The following is a 23429-nucleotide window of genomic DNA, read 5'->3' on the forward strand; positions in this document are numbered from 1 at the left end:
TAGGATTGATGGTAGTTTTTATTCTTTATTATTCTTCCCTAAAAGAATTGTTCTTCGCACTATTCTAAAACATGTATAATTTTCATAACATGCATGAAATTATAAATGCCACATTAATAATATGTTATTTTTAAAAGCTGTGAAATTCAGTCAGGAGACAATGTTTAGAAAGGTCAAAACTGGGGCACCTGGGTGTCTCAGCTGGTTAAGTGTTTGACTCTTGACTTCAGCTCAGGTCATGATCTCCTGGGATCGGGATCAAGCCCTGCGTTGGGCTCTGTGCTGACAGGGCAGAGCCTGCTTGGGATTCTGTCTCTCCCTCTTTCTCTGCCCCCTCTCCCCCACGTTGCTTGTGCTGTCCCTCTCTCAAAATACATAAAGAAACGTTTTGTTTTTTTTTTAAAGGCAGGACAATACTTTGGGGTCCCGAGAGCCTGCATCATTCTTTGCTGAACTTTGGTCTTTTCGCGGTGGCAATACAATTCGGTCAGTGGTTTCCTTTTTCTAGTGGTCTTTCTTGCTGGTAGAAAAATCCTCTGTATCTTACTGATGTAAGATACTTACTGCCACCCCCCACCCCACACCTCCATTGCACCAAAAAGCCTCTGCCTTGTGATCTGCCTACTTTTGATCATTATTCATTATCCTCGCTTAATATGGTGGGTGAGATTCCTAAACACATTTGGGTTTTTCTCCTTGCATGTGATTCCAACAATCTTTTTTCCGAGTGTCAACAGAGAATCCCCACACTGCTCTGGAGACCTTAATGCTCTGTCCCCACCGACTACCTGCCTCTGATCCCTCCAGGTAACCTGTGACTTGTCACTGCAGTGCCCTGCCTGGTTTTCATCCTACACCCGCTGTCCTCCTCCTGCTCTGGACCCTGGCGGAGAGCACACGTGGGCGGGCAATGTACTAGGCCTAGAAGCTGCACCCCCAGCCTCCCTATGTTCTCCTGGACCTAGAGGGACTTCTGACACAGGATGGGGACATCCTTATGGGGGATGCATAGAGTCCCTCCCTCCTGGAGCCCCTCCCCCCAGCCCCTCCCTCGCCAAACCCCCTCTTCCTTTCCAGAGTCCCACCCCCCTGGAGCCCTTCCTCCCCAGCACCCCCCTCCCAGAGCCTCTCCTCCCGGAGCCCCTCCCCTATCTCTCAACCCCTCTCCTCAGAGCCCCTCCCCTATCTCTCAACCCCACTCCCCTCCCCCAGCTCCCCTTCCTAGGAGCCCCTCCTCCTGCAGCCCCTCCTCCCCTGCGCCCAGTGCTCCCATTCTGCAGGTTGTGTTGTGTTGTGTGTTGTTCTCCTGTGCTTTTCATGTGCATTTTCTCTAATTACCAATGAAGTTGGGCTCTGAAAAATGTTTGTGCTTATTAATGTCCCAAAACAATTTCCTATTCAATAGTCTTGTTTATAAGTAAACTCTGAATATGAGTCTTCATTAGTTAAATGTGTTGAATACATGTGTATACTTATACACACACACACTAACACACACACACACACACACACACACACACACACAGAGTTTTCCCCCTTTGTGGTTAGCACTCTTTTGTGGCCTGTGTAAGAAGTTCTTCTTTCTTTTCCTACCTCTGAAGTTAAAAAAAATCATCCTATATTTTCTACTACAAATTTTATTTTATGTTTGACACTTGGATGTTTAATCCACCAGAAATCTTTTGTGTGTAGGGCACCAAGTAGGGGTCAAGTTCACTGTTTTCCTCACATGGGTAGCCATCGATTATCCTTCCCCCAGCGCCCTGCAATGCCAAGTTCGTCATAAATTAAGTGGTTATTTATGCAAGCTGGGAAGCTTTTCTTTATTCCCCCCTTCTTCTGCATCCCTAGTCTCTGGAAGAGTTTGTGTAATATTGGCATTGTTTCATCCTTTTTAAAATTTTGAGGCAACTCACTGGAAAAGTCATTTGGGCCTAGTGTTTTCCTCATAGAAAAGTGTTCAATTACAAATTCAATTAATTTAATATTTACGTTACCGTTTAGCCGTTTTTATTTTTTGGGGGTCCATTTTGGTTAGTTGTATTTGTTTTTTAATGTGTCTCCTCATCTAAATCCACAAATTAAAAATAAATAAGTAAATTGGCAAAACTGTCTTGGCACAAACTGTTTGTACAATACTCAGTGTTATTTTTCATTTCTGTAAGATCTGTGGCAGGTCTCTTTGTCCCCAGAGTTGGCCTTCTGGGTCCCCTTCTTTATTTCCCTGTCACCCTTGCAGGAAACTTGGCAATTTTATTCATGCTGCAAAGATTGTTTTTGTTTGAAAACTTTTGGGTTTGTTATTTGTTACCTATTTGTTATAAATTTCAGTGACACAGTTCTTACCTTTGTCACATCTTTCCTCCTACTTGCTTGGTGTTTAATTTGTGGTTCTGTTTCAAACTTGTTGACATTTAAAAACCCCAATTTTTGGCCTTTCTTCTTTTGTAATGTATGGGTTTACAGACGTACATTTCCACTGATTAAGACATTAGCAGTATCCTGTGCATTCTGTTATGTTTTCATTGGCATTCGTTCCAATATTCTGTATCTTCCCCTCACATTTAAATGTTAAGCATCATGTTTTACATGGTTTTCAGAAATTTTAGGCTTTAAAATATTGTATTAATCAATTCACCTTTTTTTAAAAAAAGTATAGCATGGTTTTTTTAAATATTTAATGTTTATTTATTTTTAAGAGACAGAGCATGAGCGGGGCAGGGGCAGAAAGAGAGGGAGACAGAATCCGAAGCAGGCTCCAGGCTCTGAGCTGTCAGCACAGAGCCTGACATGGGGCTCAAACCCATGAACTGGTAGATCATGACCCGAGCCGAAGTCAGATGTTTAACCTACTGAGCCACCCAGGGACCCCAATCAACTCATCTATAATGGAAATTCACATTAAACGGGTCTCTTAAAATTTCATGGATTTCGAGTTTAGTCATTTTCAAAGATGCTTTTGTGTCTACCATCTACGACCTTTCTATTTGGCCTGTTTTCCAGAAATCTCCGGTTTACCTCTTTTTTGACAACTTTTGGGTGGGCTGGCTTTTATTAATCTGTTTTACCCTCTCTATTACTTTGGAAATTATATACTCCACTATTATTCCTTCTGTGGTGGCCTTTGAAATTACAGCTAGTTTGAGTTATCTGTGCGTAATCAGAAACGCTGTTTTACCATCTCGACTTCACTTGGTTTTTTTCATTCTTTTTCCTGTTTGTATCTCTGAGAATTTGGGTATGCCTGGCCTTCATCTTCCAGTTCTTACCTTTTTCTAAAACTATCTTTAGCTCCTTTTCATTCTTACAGAAGTTTTTTATTGCTTATAAAAATCTAGGGACACTAGGGTGGCTCAGTCCATTAAGCAGCCGACTCTGGCTCAGGTCATGATCTCAGGGTTCGTGGGTTCAAGCTCCGTGTGGGGCTCTGTGCTGACAGCTCGGACCCTGGAGCTGCTTTGGATTCTGCGTCACCCCCCCACCCCTCTCCTGCTTGCACTCTGTCTCTCTCAAAAATAAACAATTTTTTTTTTTTAATTCTAGCTTGGCAATTATTTTATTTGAGCACATGACATACGTGACTTTGGTGTCTTTGGACTTCCATTGTTGCTCTTTGGAACTTGTCTTTTTTTTAACTTCTGGCTGCTTTTAAGATTCACTCTTAGTTACCCGTGGTTCACTATGATATGCCTAGGAGCAGTTTTGTTTTTATTTATTCTACTCAGGCTTTGTTTGTTTCAAGAAAAGTCACAGTTATAGACAGAAAGATGTCTATAAATTTCGAGGAACATGTACATTCTTGTTTGTCAACAGCAATTCATGGCCCTCTGCAGTCTGCTATGGTCTGAGTGTCTGTCCCCCCTCCTCCCAAATGTTTATTTTGGAATCCCAGCCTTCAAGGTGATGGCTTTAGGAGGGAGGGCCTCTCGGAGGATGTTAGGTCATGAGGCTGGAGCCCTCACGACTGGGGTTCATGCACTTCTGAAAGAGACCCCAGAGCCCTGGCTCATTCCTTCCAATCTTGTGAGGACACAGGGAGACTGGCAATCAGCCAGGTGGAGGAGGGCCCACGTCGGCACCGACCGCACCGGCCCCGCTGATCGTGATCGTGGACATCCGGGACTGTGAGCAAATACTTCTGCTGTTGATGAGCCGCCCGGTCTGGGTATTTTGCTACAGCTGCCTGGACGGAACTAGACACAGACCATCCCCTGCCACTCACGCAGCCTTGGGCAATGTCGGATTCTTTCTGCACTTAGCGCAATGTGCTTGAGAGGCACCCGTTTCGTGGCGTGTAAGGTTAGTGCCCCCCCAAACTTTTTTGGCTGTTTATCCACGTGCCAGGCAGCCTATACAATGGCCCCCAGTGAGCCCACCACCAGGCACTCACAACTCATCTAACCCCTTCCCATCAGGTAGCTGGCATGGATGACCTACAGACAGAATGTGGCAGACGTGCTGGGCGTCGCCTGCAGGGGTGGGCTAGGTAAGGACCGCAGCCCCCACCCAGATGCTCTTTCTTGCTCTCTCATGGCCAGCTGCCCTGGTTCGAGGCCACCCTTATGGTGAAGGCCGTGTGAGTGGGCTGGTGAGGCCTGCCAGCGGCCATGTAAGTGATCCTGAAATTGGGCCACCTTTCCATCAAGCGTCAAGATGACTAGGGTTTTGGCCAACAGTCAGTTGACAGCCGCCTCACAGGGGACCTTGCAACAAAGGCACTCCCCTCAGCCACAGCCAGATTCCTGACCCACAGAAGGTATGAAAACATAGCTTTTTGTTGAATTAAGCCTCTGAGTTCTGGGAGGCGGTAGTTTTTACACAGGAGTAGATAACGAACATGACCCGGTCACCAGTTGAAGGTATCCATTTTAAATATGTATATTTTTTAATGCTGATTTATTCTTGAGAGAGAGAGAGAACACAAGTGGTGGAGGGGCAGAGAGAGGGGGAGACACAGAATCCAAAGCATCATCCAGGCTCTGAGCTGTCAGCACAGAGCCCAACACGGAGCTCCATCCCATGGACCGTGAGATCATGACCTGAGCCGAAGTTGGACACTTAACCAACTGAGCCCCCCCAGGCTCCTGGAAGGATATCCATTGTAGGTGATTATCAATAATCATTTGCACACAGGCATTCACATGGACACAGTCTTCTCCGCTGCCTGCATAATCTCTTTCTCTAAAATTCCGATGACTCTTGGGGCACCTGGGTGGCGCAGTCGGTTAAGCGTCCGACTTCAGCCAGGTCACGATCTCGTGGTCCGTGAGTTCGAGCCCCGTGTCAGGCTCTGGGCTGATGGCTCAGAGCCTGGAGCCTGTTTCCGATTCTGTGTCTCCCTCTCTCTCTGACCCTCCCCCGTTCATGCTCTGTCTCTCTCTGTCCCAAAAATAAATAAACGTTGAAAAAAAAAATTAAAAAAAAAAATTCCGATGACTCTCTCAACCAAGACTTCCATGTCTCCAAACACTTTCTGGAATCCTTAATCTTCTCTTCGCTTCTTTGTGTTTCATTCCAGATATCCCCTGATTTATCTCCCACTTCCCCAGGTTGTTTTTTTTTTTCCCTTCTCCCAAATGACTGTGTCTAATTAACTTTAAACCCATTCCTCTGTTGTACTTAATTTTATGACTATTTCTCAATTTCAGAATTTCCATTTGACACGTTTTTATAGTTTCCCATTGTTTCTGCTGATTCCTTCTTTTATCTCCTTGGGCAGAGTGTAAACATACTTATTTTAAAGTATGTGCGTTTGAACTCCAATCTTTCGGGACCTCATGGATGTAACAGCAATCGACGGATATTTCTGCTTGTTCATTTTTCATCTTGCTTTCTGTCCTCATGTGCTCGTTTTTTTTTGACTATGTGTTGAATTATTTGAAAAATGGTCTGTTAGAGCAGTTTGAAGCCTCAGATGCTGTAATTGTCCTTTGGGACACACACACACACACACACACACACTCTGCCTCCCAGGCGCCGGTGGGCCCTGTCAGTCTGGGAGGACCTCCGTCCAACATCAGGGATCGAAATGATCCATAACTGTGCTGTGGCTTCTAGTTGGGTCCACCTGACCTTTGGACACTTCAAGGCTCCAGCCCATGGCCTTGGCAGGCCCTGGACTTAGTCTCCCCACAATCCTTGGAGGCAGTCAGAAGTCCCTCCCGGCCTCTGAGTTGCCTTCTGGGGACGAGGAAAGTGCCCTGGACGTCCCTCAGAGAAAAGCCTAGAATGTCAGCCTCCTTGCTTGGCCTCTATACATTCCATACCGCCTTCCTCAGTGTCTTCCCAGGATCTCACTGGCTTAATAGTTTCCTAGTGCCTTTAATCAGATTAAACAACAAAGAAAGTTTTGGCCAGCTTTTCTGCATGTTCTCAGGAAAAGATTGGTCTGAATCTTCCCAAGATCCAAGTGGCTTTGTCTAAGCCACTATTTTGGATACACACAGTCTAGCCAAGTTCTAGATGATGCATTCATTGATACACTCCAATTAAATGCTTAAGGCCTGTTTGGTGTTTACCATGACTTCAATATTATTTCCCTTCACACCATTCAGAGATGAGAAGAAAAAGGTATTTTTTTTTTTAATTAAAACTATTGTTGGGGCGCCTGGGTGGCGCAGTCGGTTAAGCGTCCGACTTCATCCAGGTCACGATCTCGCGGTCCGTGAGTTCGAGCCCCGCGTCGGGCTCTGGGCTGATGGCTCGGAGCCCGGAGCCTGTTTCCGATTCTGTGTCTCCCTCTCTCTCTGCCCCTCCCCCATTCATGCTCTGTCTCTCTCTGTCCCCAAAATAAATAAACGTTGAAAAAAAAAATTAAAAAAAAAAAAAAAAAACTATTGTTAAAGCACCTATCTCCTCCTTTGGTCCTGTATAAGCTCATTTCATATTGGTTCCCACATATGAGATACTCTGTAACAATCTCTGAAAAGTCAACTAACACCAAATGCAACTGTAATTCTTTAACCTAACCAATAAAATGCCACAATACACCCTACAGTAAAGTTTATGATCTATGTTCCAGGTTTTAAGCCTACTTCATCTTTATGTCTCAAATCCATTCTCCCTAGAAAGTTGATAGAGCTTAATACTTTCATCTATTTACTTCCGAGTTTAAAAAGCACTTACCATTTGAAACAGAATTCCCATTTTCAGCCGTGATAGCACTTGAGAGTGAATTAGATAATTGAATTCCATGGTTATTTGCATTTCTGTCTTGAGTCTCGGAGACGATTTCTGCCCTACCAGGATCATCTCGGCCAGTTAGGTTCATGTTAGGCTCAAAACCTAAAACAAATTTCGGAAAGGATTACTCTGTACTGATAAGATGGACCGAATAATTTAATAAAATTGTAGAAGAAAATAATAAAACTTACCAAATGAAACCTTAATTGTATGGTAAATTCATAATCACCGTTAATTAACTTTACGGCCTACAAAATATTCGCCGAATTTTGCCACAACACTCTAACACATCATAAGAAATATTAAGTGGTGATAATGAATTTCATGATTTGTTATTTTCAAGCATATCTATACACAAAGTTTGACGTCGTAGTCTAATAACCTGTCACTGTAGCCCTGTGTGTCTTGAGAGCACTATTTCCTAAAAGAAGCATGGAAATAAATTCAGAAGTTTTCTCAATTATTAAATTAAGCAGAGCTGAGCCAACCCTCTAGATTGCAAAAAATCACAAATATATTTTTGGCATCATTACAAAATTAGTTATTATCCATTTAGGAAGATTAAACTTTACAACCCCACTTCTGGATTCTGTACACTAACCACATTACCTAATTGTTCACTGTCCGTCCCCTATCGGGGGCTTGGAGATCTCTGAACATGGAAACTGTTGTCCATATTAGGCCAAAGAGCCAAATGAAGATTTTATTTTTTTTAATTATGTAGGAATAATAAAGTAAAACACAGCAAGTGCCATAGACCAGAGCATGTCAAGCAAGCACAACTGTCCATCACGGGGTCAGGTGTGGCCCTCGCCACCTCCCATTCCCCCAATCGGGACCCCTCTGTTGGACTGGCCAGTGAGCCGTGATTGGCTCTTGCTTCCCCAGGGACCTCAAAAAGCTCCAACGTACTGGGGGATTTTTGTTCACCCCAGAATAAGCATGCTGCTTCTGATCTTTGTGTGCTGGGACACAGTGGATTGTGACTGCTGTTAGGTTGGCCTTTCTCAAGTTTTAAGCTAACAAATTATTCTAAAGGGATAAAAAGCATAATTCGCTTTATTATACTTTACATGTGGCAGAAGAGTTCATCTCCAGTGATCCCAAAGGAGGGAGGGAGGAAGGGAAGAAGGGGGAAGGTTGGATGGAAGAAGGAAGGATGGGGGGAGGGAGAAAAGGAAGGAGGGAGAAGGATGGAAGGAGGGAGGGAAAGAAAAAGGGAGAAGGCCAGCAGCCCAGAGCTGTGCCTCCAGGCTGCACCTGCCATGACCCTTTTTAACTCTTCCCTCTAGACATGATCTCCCCTTGCCCTTGACCTTACATTCAAGGGGCGCTGCATATCCAGGCATATCCAGAGCTCCTTACTGACCCGTGTTTCTGTGCTTTGCTGTATGCACTCCCCGGACCTAGAGCACCCCGTCCTCACCAGCCCTGCCTCTTCCTGCCCACCAGTGGGACTCCTGGTCAGAGCACCCACAGTGGCCTGGCATCTACAAGTGGAGTCTGGCCCAAAAGCACAGAGAGGAGCTAGGTCTGCCCAGATGGGAAGGAGTTTTTAGGTAGCAAATGCTGGATGAAGGCAAAATGGACAGAGCTTTGAAAACCGTGCAGGGGAGTTGAGATTCCAGGGACCGAGGGAGCCACTGCAGCTCCTGACAGGTCGCATTTAGGAACCAGGCAGAAAGGCTTTAGCCCAGCCAGTGTGCATAAGAACAGTGGTGAACGTGAGATCCGGGGGTCAGAACTATGTGAGGTCGTGACAATGAGCAGTTATCGAACAGGCTGGCACTAAATGAGTATCTATTTCATTCGGTTGACCGTAGTTTGCCATTTAAAAAAATCTGAAAGTCAGTAAAACTGGTTTGGATTTAAAGCCATCTCCAGGGTGCCTGGGTGGCTCAGTCAGTTGAGCATCTGACTTCGGCTCAGGTCACGATCTTGTGGACTGAGGTCGAGCCCCGCGTCGGGCTCTGTGCTGACAGCTCGGAGCCTGGAGCCTGCTTTGGATTCTGTGTCTCCCTCTCTCTCTCTGCCCCTCCCCTGCTTGAGCTCTGTCTCTCAAAAATAAATAAAAGTTAAAAAAAATTTTAAAGCCATCTCAAGACATATTTATCTGCCTCTCTTCAAGCTATTTTTTTTTCATTCTTTAATTCACTTGCCTGCTGAATGCCTACTAGGTGACACTCTTCAGATGCTCCAGATGCGATTATGATGCTCACCTCCCAGTAGGACAACCAAGAAGTAAACAAACGAGCGGATCATTAAAAGTGGCAGCCTCCAGGCTAGGTACAAAGCTGAAGGGCAGCGGGGGTGAGAGTCACCGTGTCAGGCAGTTTGGTCAGGGAAGCATATTTAGGGGGTCGCACTGGGGCTCAGAGAAGGAGGGAAAAAAGTGACTGTGGAGAAAGACGATGTCCCACGCGCATGAACACGTAAGGCAGGAACCAGGGTGTAGGGTCCTAATGGGTTGGGCATGTGAAAGGAAGGGGCAGGTGGGACCGGGGACAGGCATATGGCCCGGGGCCTGGGAGGCCACCGCAGGAAGGAGCTTACGAAGGGTGTGAGCCAGAAAGCCCCTCACTGGGTAACTCGGGACAGTCCCCTTCCACCTGGCGGGACAAAACTCAACCCTCCAAGATACTGCTTACACTCTTGGTACCAACGCTCAATGCTAGTTTCCCTCATAACTGATTCCCAGCTCGTAAATAACCCACGTATTTGTAGTCAACACCTCCCATTTTGCCATGAGTGTTTTAAACATATTTCCAGTCAGGTTAAACTGTAGCCAAGGACTGATTTTAAATTTGTCCTACACGTGAGGCTGGGATCCTTACACGGCCTACTAAAATTTTCTTTATAGTTTTACCTTAAAAGCATATGTCTACCCAAGGATGGCTTTGGACTGGAAAGAGGATTTAAGTCCTTCTTCATGTAAAAGGCAAGCACTCACGGCCAATCTGATGGTGATCATTCACTTTGCTCTGACAAAAATTACCATGGCCTGGGGGTTTATGCTGGGCCACCGCTCTGCTAGAGGTGACATCTGGTTTTTCTGATTCTGAGCAGCTGTCTCTTCCACGCCCGTTTTCGAGATGAGCTCACTGAGGTTTGGGGAGGTTACCCACACGCAAACCTTTCTCAATTAGTAGGTGTTGCAGCCGGGTTCAGACCGGGGCGGGCCGGCTCCGCCGTCCACCCACATTCACTCCTCCGCTTGGCCCTTCTATGCAAAGTCTTCCATCATTTCATTTGCTGATCGAAAGGATAAGGCAGCTGTTTTCCTGTGGCTTTATGGGATCACCGTGCCTCGGTGGTAATGAACTGAGAACCGTAGGGTAAGCATTAGATTCCAGCCACTGAAAGAGTTGCAACATCGATATAGACGTCTCCACTTTGGCGTTATCCAATATTCATTAATATTAATTGCGGGGATGGTTCTTGGCTTACTAAATTCTGTGTCAGCCTCTGCTCATAAACACCTTTGCTCCAAGTTAAATCCAAACACGCAAAGACGTCTGTGCCCCAACTTGTTAATGCCTGATTCAACTACAGTGAGGGTCAAACACAGAAACGCTCAACACTTTGATTTTGCTGTAAAGGGGCAGTTCGGTACACGAGTGGTTACAACACTCCTCGTGAAGAGTGTGCCTGGACCCTGCACTTAGGCAGTGAAGGAACTCCAGCAGCGAAAAATCAAGAGGACAGCGGCATGAAGCCTGGAGAAGCCTTACTTATAATTGTGCAAATACGAGTGCATCCTTTAGGGAGAATTCTAAGAGGAATCACCCAGAGCAAACCAAGCCGCGAAGCCTGTTCACGCCTCCAAGCGGTGGCCGCTGGGGTTTTGAGGGTGAAGAAAAGGCGGTCACAGTCACAGCAAAAGAAAATATCTGAGACTCTCAGGAAATCTAAGCAAACAAATACAGGCGTGTGTGCTGTAAAATCCTGTATAACGATTCGAGGTATGTCTGAATCACTTTTGTATCTGCGCGTGTTGTGTAATCAGTGGCTTATGCAATTCAGTGGCACCTCTGGTTGGCTGCTTCACCACACGAGTTAATTCGAATACCTGTGCTGTTTTCTCCCAGCCTGTAAACAGGACTGCTCTGTGACCCCTGCCTGGTGCTGTTGTTACAGGTACGGGAGAAATGAATCACCCTGGGATCTGACTCAAAGATAAAGCCTTGGCCTTTCCACTGGGATACGATTGTTAAACACAAGCATGCAACGTGGACACAGTTGAGTTGAATCTTAATCTAGGGGGAGAGTTCTAGCAAATCTCAGAAAACAGGAATTCAGTTTTGCTGTGTTCGTTTTTATGTAACGAAAATATCACACCGGGTGGGTGGGATCCTTTGAACACTGGGTTTCAAGAGAAGGTGATATTGCCCACCAGGAGACACGTGGCAGTGTCTGGAGACGTTTCTAGTCCTCACACTGGAGGAGGGGGTGGCTGCTGCTATCTAGTGGGTAGAGGTCAGCGATGCTGCAACGCCTCCAGCAATGCACAGCCAGCCAGCCCACCCCCGCGGTGAGGAATGGTCCTGCCCAGGATGTCCGTGGGGCTGAGGCTGAGAAGCCTAGGTCAGACGGTGCCATTTGCCCAGTCGAGTCTCTCCACTCATTTCTTATTTCATTTAGATTGAGATCCAAAGGCTTCTTGTGGCTGAGACCATCCACCACCTGATTCCCGGCTCGTCCTGGACCTCATTTCCAACTACGCCCTTGCCACTTAAGCCTGGGGCCCCTCCGCTAACACATCCCCCTGTCCGGAGAGAGCATGGACGGAGCTCTGTGTGTAGCTTAGGCTCTGCTCAAATCTGCCCTGAGCAGACAGGCTTTCTGGACCACCTTCTAGAAGATAGCACCTCTCTCCGCCTCAGGTCAGTTTCTTTCCTTACTCCCGGCTTTAGTGCCCTGGGTGGTCCTTCTCACGGCAGGCACATTCCACTCCCATCATTTGTTTTCCGCCTGCCCCTTGTGGAGTGCAAGTACGGGCACAGAGTAGGTGCTCGATAAAATATTTGCTGAAAGAAAGAAAAAATAGATGGGGCGCCCAGGTGGCTCAGACGGGTAAGCGTCTGACTTTGGCTCAGGTCGTAATCTTACGGTTCGTGGGCTCGAGCCCCGCGTTGGGCTCTGTGCTGATGGCTCGGGAGCCTGGAGCCTGCTTCGGATTCTGTGTCTCCCTCCCTCTCTCTCTGCCCCTCCCCTGCTCGCACTCTGTCTCTCAAAATAAATAAACATTAAAAATTAAAAAAAAAAAAAAAGAAAGAAAGAAAAAATAGAATAAAGAATAAACGAATCGCTATGACAAAATTGCTATAGAGACTTTGTTTTCTAAAAGGAAACTACGTGTTGTGTAATTGGAAGAACTGACGAAGTTACTGGCTGAAGAATTCACGTGAACGATGAGGGAGAAAAGTCAGGAACAGTTTCTCCTCGTTCATAAGAGATTACTGGAATCGCGAAAAGACTTCCACTGTTTTTACACGTTTGAGTTCTAATCTCTACTTATTTAAAATTACGAGGTGAAGAAAATTTCACGTTGTGCGAGGGGGACGTTTTCTCCGTATTCAAAGGGCCAGAGCTGGTTGTTTTCCACCTGCTTGTTAACTGGAGTGGAGGAAAGGGCTTTGGGATCTTTGAAATCTGTTCCTGACCCACAGTAAGCATTCAGGTTTCTACTACTGTGCTACCAATCAGCAAGGTTTATGCGTGGTCAGGTTTTTCAGACCTTAGTTTACATGGTTTTAGGAACTTTAATGTCAGAGAACTGCAAAGAGCGTGACAGATGTTGGCTCTGGAATCTTGGTGCCTGGACAGGGGCAGAGGGGGGTTGACCAGGAGTCTTGGCCGTGAGGGTCCCAGACTCACACTCACTTGCAAAGGCCAAGTCAGAAACCCAAGGGTCAGTTGGTCAATGCGTGGAGTTATCGCTTGCATGAGACAGCTTTGCTTTATTTCCTCATTTTAAATAAACCTCCAATTCACTCCTTAAATTGTCATTTTTATTCTTTTTCTTTTTAAAAAAAATGTTTAGTGCTTATTTATTTTTGAGAGAGAGAGAGAGAGACAGAGAGAGAGAGAGACAGAGCATGATCGGGGGAGGGGCAGAGAGAGAGGGAGTCACAGAATCCGAAGCAGGCTCCGGGCTTCGAGCTGTCAGCATAGAGCCCGACACTGGGCTCAAACTCTTCAACTGTGAGATCATGACCTGAGCTGAAGTCAGACACTCAACCAACTGAGCCACCAGGCGCCCCATCATTTTTATTCTTTTTCTTAAAGACACTTCCACACCTGTCCCCCACCATGGTATAATCTTCAATGTCTGGCAAAAACGACTGTCTGGAAAGCCTTTCTGCCCACAGACGAGGGGAAAAGAGGGGAGGGAGGAGAGAAGAGAGAGGAGAGGGAAAGGGCAGAGAGAAGTGGGCATAAGTTTGCAACTTATGCACCGTCACCAGAGTGGGGTCTAGCACGTTCTTAGGTAAGGAAGGGCATAACATAAAGACTGTATTGGGGGGGGAGGGGCAGAGGGAGGAAGAGAGAATCTTAAGCTGTCTCCACGCTCAGCACAGAGCCCGACACCAGGCTTGATCCCATGACCCTGGGATCATGACTGGAGCCGAAATTGAGAGTCGGACCGTCAATGGACTGAGCCATCCAGGTGCCCCAAGACTGTAATTTTTAAATGTTATTAATCTAGCAAAAATGTGTCCAGCTGGATGAGGCTGGAGGAAAGTTCAGAGAGAAGAGCACAGAGCATTTAGGCTTGGGCAGGGTCAGAAGGACCGGCTGGGCAGGGAGGTCCGAGCTACAGGTCCCTTGGAGCTGAGGGACCTCAGTAAGTCAGCACCAGCCGAGGTGAGTGGACACAGGACAAGTCTGGGGCTGTGCACATAGACCTTCAAGGGACAGCCACATGCCCAAGGCCTAAACAGAGTGGCAATGATTTGAAGCAGAGCATTTATTAGGACTGAGAAGACCGTGTGTGGGAGAGACTCCAGCATCCCTCAGCAGGGAGGGTCTCTTGCAGGAGAGCGATGCCACCCCCCACGCAATGGGCAGCAGAAGGTGAGGCCCAGTGACGGTGGACACAAGCAGGCAGGTGTGGGCTGGGAGACAGGGCGGAGGGACAAAGGGGGGCTGAGGGCACCCATGCCACTGAAAGGTCGTACAGAACAAGTAAGGAATGAGCCACAGTGTGTTCCTTTAAGATGAATGCTAAGCACGTCATTTCGTTCTTAGTTACCTGAACTGGAGATAATTTTAGAGTGTATTTTGGAAACACAGGAGACAGGATCCAGGTTTCAGTAACGCAGGAGAGAAAAACAAACTATAGCCGTTTGACTGATTTAATACCGAGAGTGCTATGCAAGGCAGAAAAAATGTGAAAATACATTTTCAACTCATTACTCATGCTGGCTGGGATTCATTCCGCAACTCTATAGGAAAATTCCTCTTCTAGAAAAGCTATGCGCAAAGGGAATGTGCTTGCTTTTTCCTCTTTGGCATTAAGGAAAGGTACAAACGGTGAGAGACGTGGCTGGCATAGTCCTGCTACTTCTCGAGTTCTCGTTCCTAAAATTTAGGAGTTACGGCTGGACTGTGCTTACAGATACACATAGATGGTGTGTAATTAAATTTGGATGGGATCACTTAGCCCAAGTCGGCATCTAGTTTGTATTACAAGGAACAATGTCTTTTACGCCTCTGATTTTTCTAAAATCTTAGAGGAAGAAATACAAATAAGGGTTTAGCACTCCCAAATTGCCCTGCGTTCTGCTATAACAAGTTTCTAGGAAGTGAATTAAACTCTAAAAAAAAAAAAAAAAAAAATACACGATAGCACAACCCAAACATATGGCTTATTGCCTCAGAGAAAGACAAATGTCAAGTGTAAGGATTCCCACAGACAGTGTCTGATCCTAACCTCAAATAAGCAGACAGACCTCATGTGCAGGCTTGCGTAACGAGACATGAGATATATGCAGACTGGGGTCTTCCCTACAGGGGGTGCGTCTGCTCACACTGAGGGGTGCACGCTCAGTCTCTATAGCTTTTGTACAGCACAGGTGTAACGGACCCTAAGCCATGTGAATCTGACTTTATCGCCCCTTTGCTCATATTTGCAGAAAGGTGTCAAGGGAGGGCTGCAGGGTCTAAAAGGATCAGGGCACTGGAGACGGAAAACCGGATTCCCATGCGATTACTCTTGGGACGCACCTGCGTCCCACGATCCAGTTGTATTTCCATAGGAACTTGATTGCTTAGGAAAACAGAAAACAAAAAATAGAGCACTGTAGCAGTTGCAAAGGCTGCGTGGGTTGAGAAAACATAATTTCCCGACGCTACTGATCTTAAAAGGCTAACTCCGGCCCCCAGTGCACCTTCCTACTCTTTAACAACCCTTATGAAATCGCCGTTCTTGGGTAGATCAAAATCCCCCCTTGAACTTATGTTTTAAGCATTCTTCTGTGCCAGCAAGTGCCACAGACACTGACCCTCCAGGCTAAGTAGGTTGGAACGGCAATGCTTCCTCGTCCCCCGCTCAGAACTCCTGCCACCCTCTCCCCTGCTAAGTGCAAGGAGGGGGTTGCACTAGAAAACACCAACTGAGTCAGGAAATAGAGTGATATCTTCAACAACATATGTGCTGAGCCGGGGAAGAATAGTAAAGCTAAAAAATGCCTGTGGGTATAAATAGGGCTTTTAGAACCCAGAAATGCACAGAAAATTATGTCGTGCCAATTTTCCTTTAAATTTAACTAGCTGGATCCTTTTGTGCCCATCTATCCATTCTGTCCCTGCCATAATGGGAAACAAATCACGCCAATCCCTTCCCTTTCCGTGTGCTTGGGTAGCTCGCCTCTCCTATAATTAGCTGAATATGCAACATCTAAACAACACGCTGGCCTGGCCCGGAGACCCATTCCTCATGTGTAATTTCATAGGTCATGTGGTTATTTATATTGCTGTTATTTTTACATTTCCCAAGTGCCAGGTGGTAATGTAAATCCAGGAGTCATGGAATGCATCTCTGTGGGCCCTGGCGGGGGAGCGCTTTGGTTTAGGGAAATGGGTCCCCCTCACTTTCCAAGGCGAGGAGGATAATATTCTGCTCTTTTATCAGGAACATGCAGTATTTGTGACACCCGTGGGGCATCGCGTGATGGAACACAGAGGAGTCCCATGCCCTTCTACTGGCACACGCATCCTTTCTTACGTCAACATCCATCCCTGGATCTGATAGAACCTCGGAGGGCATTTATTTAATTTTTGTGAGAACTGTATGGAGTCTATTTTGTCCTCCCGGTATTTGGTCGCCTTTATATGTAGCTAGTAATAGAGCCCTTCTTGGATCTTTAATAGATAATCTGCTTTAAGGATAACTACTTTGGGGGCGCCTGGGTGGCTCAGTAGGTTAAGCGTCCAACTCTTGATCTGGGCTCAGGTCATGATCTCACGGTTTGTGGGATGGAGCCCTGCGTCGGGCTCTGTGCTGACAGCACGGAGTCTTCTTGGGATTCTCTGTCTCTCTCTTTCTCTGCCCGTTCCCCACTTGCTCTCTATCTCTCTCTCAAAATAAATAAACACATTAAAAAGAAGTTCATATACATAAAAAAAAGGATAACAGCTTTGGTCCTTAAGAATAATATAATCTATGTTCCTCCATTTCAGGGACATTGGCTCACATTCCAGTCCTACCCTGATGTTCCGAGCCCTCCAGCCAGCCCCGATCTCCATCACATAGACTTGAGCATGACTAGAGGTTTACTGATCCACATGCCTGTCATTCCGGACAGGAGAGCTCTCTACTTTCGGACATTAATTTCAACCGTGTGACTGCGGCAGGTGAGAGAGAACCAGTAAAATCAGCAAGAGTTAAAAAAAAAAAAATCGCAGTGATGTATGCTGAGTCTTTTCAAGCTCCTTGTTCAGGAGTAATCACAAAATTTGCCCACCTCAACTATTTAAGCCCAAAGGGCACGGGCCAACACCAACCGAATAAGCACAAACCATTTACCTCAAGCCCGTTGTGTCAACATCTAACCGAGAAGAAACTGGACAGGCCTGGGGCCAGGACACCCAAGGCGGGATGGGGCGGGTGCTGGGCTTGGGGACCCCACAGGCCCTGAATGACAGTCACTTCCAACTGGTACAGAGATATTTCAATATTTTAACAACAGCAAGGTGGCACCGTGCTCGTCTCTTGAGGAACAGCCCCACCTGCCCACATTGGCTGGTTGGCATTGCTAATTCCTTAGGCCTCTAAACTCATGTGCGCCTGTGCTTGCATTTCCCTTGAGCCGCCGCAGTGACATGTCACAGTATAGATGTCAGTTACTCAGAGGGAGGACACTGGGACCCTGTAGGGCAAGGCTGCCCCTGTGTCTCAAATGGGTTCTCCTTTCTTCCAGGAGAGAAGGAAGAAACCACCAAATGGCCGGTTGGCAGGTGTGATCCCCTTTCCGCATGCCCCGCAACTAAGCATTTCTCATGAATCCTTGCTAAAGTTATATGTTTACATTTACACGAATATAGAGAAAGCAGAGAGAGAGAGACACCTATTCTACCCACGCGGCCTCGTGTAGGTACTCCCAAACCTAACTTGACCATGTCACCATGCCCTTGTATAAAACCCTATGACCATAGTGCACGACGGAGCACAGACTGGCCCCTAGCATGAAGGCCGGGGTCCACCTGTCCTGGAGCTCCCTCTCCTCATGTTTGGTCTAACACCTCCCCCCCCCACTCCCGTCCCTCCATATAAACCCCACCTTCTAGACCAGTGCTCCAAAAGACATATTTATAGGTTGGGAAATCAACTTAATGGGTCATGGTAAGCCCCTAAAGATGAAGAAGAATGGAATGAACTGAATAAAAATGCTGCACTGCACACGCATGGAGGGGAAGTGGCGTTCTGTGACACCCAAATGGTGTTTTCACACAAGCCGTTTCCCACCGCCTGGATCCATTGGATTTTTCATGTTTCCCTGCTGTCTGCTGCTTCTGAACAGTCCCCACATATGACCTGAAAAATCCATACAACTTAGTACAATGCCTGACACAAAACAGATCCTCAATGCATTTTTTAAATAAATGAACAAAACTTGGGGCAAACTGCCCGGTGTTAGTGTCTAATTTTTTTTTTTTTTTTTTTTTTTTTTTTTTTTAGTGCCTGAAAAGAACTGCATGTTTTGGGGCCATGTCATAGAATTATTTTGTTACCTGAATTTAAAAAAAAAAAAAAAAAAAAAAGGACATTTCTCCTAAAATCATTACAAAGGGTTCCCAGGACGGATTCAATCCTCACAGCAATGAAAATGCTCTCTGACTAGCAGCTGGACCACATCGCTGGGTTTTCTAACGACCATCAGATTAAAAAGACATTTTTATGATCCCTCATCACCATACCTAAGCCCAGCGCCTCTTGTGTTGTGCTGCTCTTTAGTCTCTGTAAATTAGGCACGATTTCAAGGATCGGTAAACGAACGGAGACCCCTGCACATCACAACTGCACCAGTGAAATTAATGCTAACAATTAGAGTTTTACTGTCTTGTATGACACATAAGTGATTCAATCAGCCTCTAGTTGGGCTAAGGTTTATGTGGACACGAGGGGTGGCCCGAAGGCGCTCGAACAGCATGGTAACACCGGAAGGCGAGCCAATGTCTGGGAAATGGAGCACGTAGACTATTTTTTTCCTTAAGGATTGCAGCCGTTATTTTGAAAGCAATTTATCCATTAAAAAATCTGAGAAGGACTCCATCACCGGATATATGTAAAGGTACCAAAATACCGAGAGACGAAGCAGAGTCAATGCAATTCTCATGAATATAAAATACATTAAAAAATACTCTTTTGCTGCACAGTGTCTTGGGGCTGGGCGCTGGCTGGGTACCTAAGAAAGGACGTGGGAGGGGGCCCCCCCATATCACAGCAGTTGTTTGCACATTGCTGCGTCCCCTCCATTCTGCTGCGAAAACCAGCCTGCCTCCGTCCAACCAGTGATCTCACCTGAGAACAAGATCAAGTAAACGTAGCTCCAGCGAATGGATCTGGCGTGACGTCAGAAGGTAATTTAAAAGCTGGGAGCTCAGGTTCACTTTCTGGTAACATGGAGATGCCTTTTTGGGGATCCTAGTTTTCCCCCGAGGCTTTGTCTCCATCTTCTCTCTCAGACTTACTTCTTCCTGGATTGTCCATCTTTCCACATCAGAGAATAGTAAGACCAAAATCCAAAACAGGCACATTTGCCTGGGAAATTCCCTCACGTACCCACTGTGTACACGTCAGTTCTCTGATTCTTTAAAAGGAAACTTTCCTTGGCAAAATTAGGTTTGGTGATGAGCTAGACTTTTGGGTGTGAGGAAGCTGTTTTGTAGGTTTCTCAGCAATTCCGGGGAATGCACCAATTCTCAGGCATCATGGTACAGGGCGGGTTTCACTGTAAAGCTGTGTAATGTCAGATGCAGCTCATGCCTGCCATTGTCTGGGCCCTGCATCCTGGAGGACCTAGTCACCTGAGTGCAGACCAAAAGAAACGAGATTGTTGTTTGCTGTCTTATTACAATTACCATGTGTGACTGCAATAGGCCAGTGATTTGCAAATGTACAGAGGACGGGTATGAACGTTACAGATTTCAAGGAGAAACCAGAAAAAAGATGGAAGTAAAGCCAGAGCAGAAAGCACCCCGTGAAGCTTCGCACACAGCAGATGCCAGGTGACCGTTGTGGACCCATGGAACTGAGCGCTGGATAAAGTGATATTGGATAGAGCCGGCTTTCAGGTAGTGTGAGATTTTCTAGGCTAATCTGAGGATTAATCATAAAAATGATTCAAGTCGGCATAAAGGACCTGAACGCTGGTAGGCAATTAAGAAATAGGTTTTCCTCTGCCAACACTCTTAAGGAGAGACAGACCATGGCACCGATCCAGCCCGTCTTTAGGAAAACATTCCATGCACCGCGTCGCTTCTAAGCATTTCTTCACAGAAGGAAGAAAACCCCAGGATGTTGTATTATGTGGCAATAATGAGATGCAGATTGTCAGGAAGGTCTTTATTAACTTGCTTAAGGAGAGCTGCTGAGAGCCTCCGAAGATAAAGCCCTGGGCTTCTCTTTGGAGCCCCCAGTGGGAGTTTAATTCACAATCCAGTAGAGAGACCCACAATTCACAATAGCTGCTTGCTTTAACGGGTTGATAGCATGAAAAATATTTACTGGTTATGAAAGATAATCCACTTCTGAAAAGACGACCCCCTTTTTTTTTTTCTTCAGAATTCCAGGTACAATAGATTCTTCTCCCGCTGACAGTGCATCACAGAACATCCCAGTGGTGATGGCTGCTCAGCTGCCTTTGGCTCATTGCAGAAGTGACGAGCTATTCATGCAAGATACATGTCTCTGGGAAGACTGGTGGCTACAGACCCACAGCCAATATGTTCAGGTAATTTCCCATGATTCCCACTACTCAAAGGTAACTTCTTGATTGGGTTGATCTACATATTTAATTGCCACACCTCTCTTCTTGGTTTTGCTACCGGGTTTCAAAGGATAACGAAACACCACGGTCTAGTGAGCATACCATGGCTGTGAGACCTGTGAGCTTAATATTTCCCCAACAAATCCTTACTGAGGGGCCCTGAATGGAGGCCTGACGCTAGATTTTTGTCCAGACCTATTTCTAACTTCCGGCCATTACCTTCACCTGTTTCTAGGTTGCCATGATTGAGAAACTACTGAATTGCCGCTGCTTGTTTTCATTTCTTTTGTCTAGAACGGCACCAAGAGGCGAGTGATGGAGGCTTTTCTGGGTGCCTTTGTCCTATCCCAATCATGGGGGCAGCTGAAAAAAAATCACCGGAAAGGAAAAGTATTCCCATCTCTTTTCCTGGTCATGAGTTCCTATGTAACTTTCAAAAGTAATTATCCTCTCGGACGGGGACTCTGCATCTTTTCAAAATCTCAATTGGTTTTCGAGGCTGACAATGGCCTCACAGAACAGAAATAGAAATCTCTCCCTGGTTTTGGAGAAAGGAGCCTTGTTTGATTCCTGACTCTGGGGCCCGTTAGTTCCTGTGATTATGGGAGAATCACTTAATCCCTCCAGGTCTCGGATTGCTCATTAGCAGAGGGGAATGCTGACACCTGCTTCACTGGCCTCACACAGGGCTGAGGATCTGGGGACAGAAGAGACTGTGCGTGCTCGGGGCAACAGGAAAGAACCGTCCACAAACACTGGCTATTAATATTATTAGCAGAATACCATTAACAGATGTTCCACAGCATTTCTGAGTATTTCCAGTTACACGAGGTCACATGCCCATACCTAGAACTGCTATTATCCGTCTGGTTCGTTTCCCTCCCCTGGCTCTTTGCACTCTTGTGGGGAAGATCCTAAGCGTTCCTGCTGAACTGCCACGTGACCAAGAGAGAGGATGGAGACCGTTCAGGACCTTGTCACGGAACTTCCAGGTGGGAAGGTCATCCTGCCTTCATCCCACGCAAGGCGACTAGTGCTTGCTGTTTCATCTCTGTACATTCTTTGCCCTTCACGACTACGCTCTGATGGGACCATGTACCCCAGGCTCACGTGTCTCTGCACACAGCGGGTCCCCTGGCTGTCACGCCTACTCCCCCACTTGTGCACCTGGATGGCCCCATCCTCTCCGGGTTGGGTACCACTCTCCCTGTTCGCAGGGCAGCCCTGGGGTGAGGTTCTTGCAGCCTCTCCGGCAGCCACTCACCAAGCACACCGTGTGAAGTGTCGTGAGAATCTGAGGAGGTCCAGGACCTCTCTCCACCAACAAGGTGCGAGCACAACCCTGGGGCTCACGGGCCACTGGGAGCTCAGTTATGGACCCACCGATGGTTTATGACCTTCAGGCTAAAGCCTCTCTCTTCTCCTAGACTTTGACTCACTGAATTGGATGGGCCTGGCTGCCTCCGACAGTTGGTGAGAGGGCAGGGGCCGGATTTCTCCATTTCTTGACTCCCCGTAGCAAGCCCTGTACTTGCATTAAGTAAATGGGTTAGGGAATTAGCTCTACAAGTTAATGCAAGTCCCTTACGGGCCCCCGGTTGCACAATTTCCTTGTGTGAATTCTCGGGCATTTATAAAGAGAAGGTGATCTAAATGGTGGGAAGAATGTCACAGCCATTCACAACACACATTAGACTTTTTAAAGAGTGTCCAACTGATACAGAGGACAGACAGCCCTGTGCTCGTCACACAGGTGGGTTGGCTGCTGACCAATTTATTAACACCGAAAGCTCATTTTTAAGCGGAGGTGAACCAAGTATTATCTGGGAAATTAGAAACACTACAAACACGTCCCAAACACAGAGGCCGCCTGTTCCTGCAGAAGGGCCAAGAACTTGGTGAAAAACCTCCTTTTCTCCCAGAGAGGAATCTTCTTATGTCAAAGCTCAGCTCCCCGGCACTGGGAGAAACCTAGATGGCTCTTCCTCGCCTAATATCCACTTGCTTCTCGGGGATGCTAAGCTCATCTTTCCAAAGGACTTACTCATTTGGAAAATCAGGGACATTTAGTGTTAACTCCAGATGGTTCCAGAACGCGGAGGAATGCCTTGTTTCACGGGAAGGAGGCTCTTACGTGATGCAGGAAGGCAGACAGCAACGCAGCAGTAAACTATGTGCCTGTCTGTCCACGCCCTTCATGGCTGTCAGGATGCCTCAGGCCACTCCCCTGCCCCCAGGAAGTCACCACGGAGAGAAAGCGTGCAGGGAGGGAGGAAGGCGAATGGCCCTGCACTGGACTGTGCTAGAAGTGTCTGCGTAGAGGCAGGAAGCCTAGGGGAGGCCAAGCCCTGCATCCCGTCACGGGAGGCAGAGACATGCATAAGGCGCACCCATTTCTTGTGCTGTGATCTCACCAGAACGCGTCAGAGATGAAATGAAGAAAGTGTCCCCAAATGGCAGCTCACAGACACCGTCCTTGAGCAAGTCACAGATCTCTGCCAGGAAGTGCACGACATTTCTGTGATTTCAAAGCATTCTTCTTGTTACTAAACAATGACTGAGTAGCTGTCCCTAACGTGGCATAGAAGTATCGAAACCTCATAAAATATTGATTTCAGAAGCACCTGTAGCTTGTCTTTTGGAACGTTGGTCTTTCACCCTTAGTCTGGGTATAACATTTAGAGATCCACACCTGTGTGTGTGTGTGTGTGTGTGTGTGTGTGTGTGTGGTAGTAGAAGGGGCTCCCTGAGCCA

General features: G+C 46.7%; 1 protein-coding gene and 2 long non-coding RNA genes across 4 annotated transcripts in view; 2 read left to right on the forward strand and 1 right to left on the reverse strand.

Moving 5' to 3' along the window:
- The window catches only part of MYO16 (myosin XVI), a 491281-nt gene that overhangs the window by 37244 nt on the left and 430608 nt on the right, over window positions 1-23429 (reverse strand). For both annotated transcript variants that reach the window (XM_040487087.1, XM_040487086.1), the window contains exon 33: window positions 7126-7284. In XM_040487087.1, the coding sequence (XP_040343021.1) occupies window positions 7126-7284 (159 nt within the window). The remainder of the gene's footprint in view (window positions 1-7125; window positions 7285-23429) is intronic.
- LOC121037722 (uncharacterized) lies at window positions 9995-17092 on the forward strand. Its single transcript, XR_005793945.1, has 3 exons — window positions 9995-11420; window positions 11824-12065; window positions 16867-17092. It is a non-coding gene; the product is annotated as an uncharacterized LOC121037722 (long non-coding RNA).
- Window positions 20461-21039, forward strand: LOC121037723 (uncharacterized). The gene is made up of 2 exons (XR_005793946.1): window positions 20461-20639; window positions 20970-21039. It is a non-coding gene; the product is annotated as an uncharacterized LOC121037723 (long non-coding RNA).

The sequence above is a fragment of the Herpailurus yagouaroundi genome, unplaced genomic scaffold (genome assembly GCF_014898765.1).
Source record: "Herpailurus yagouaroundi ecotype Mexico unplaced genomic scaffold, PumYag 164, whole genome shotgun sequence".
NCBI classification, from domain to species: domain Eukaryota; kingdom Metazoa; phylum Chordata; class Mammalia; order Carnivora; family Felidae; genus Herpailurus; species Herpailurus yagouaroundi.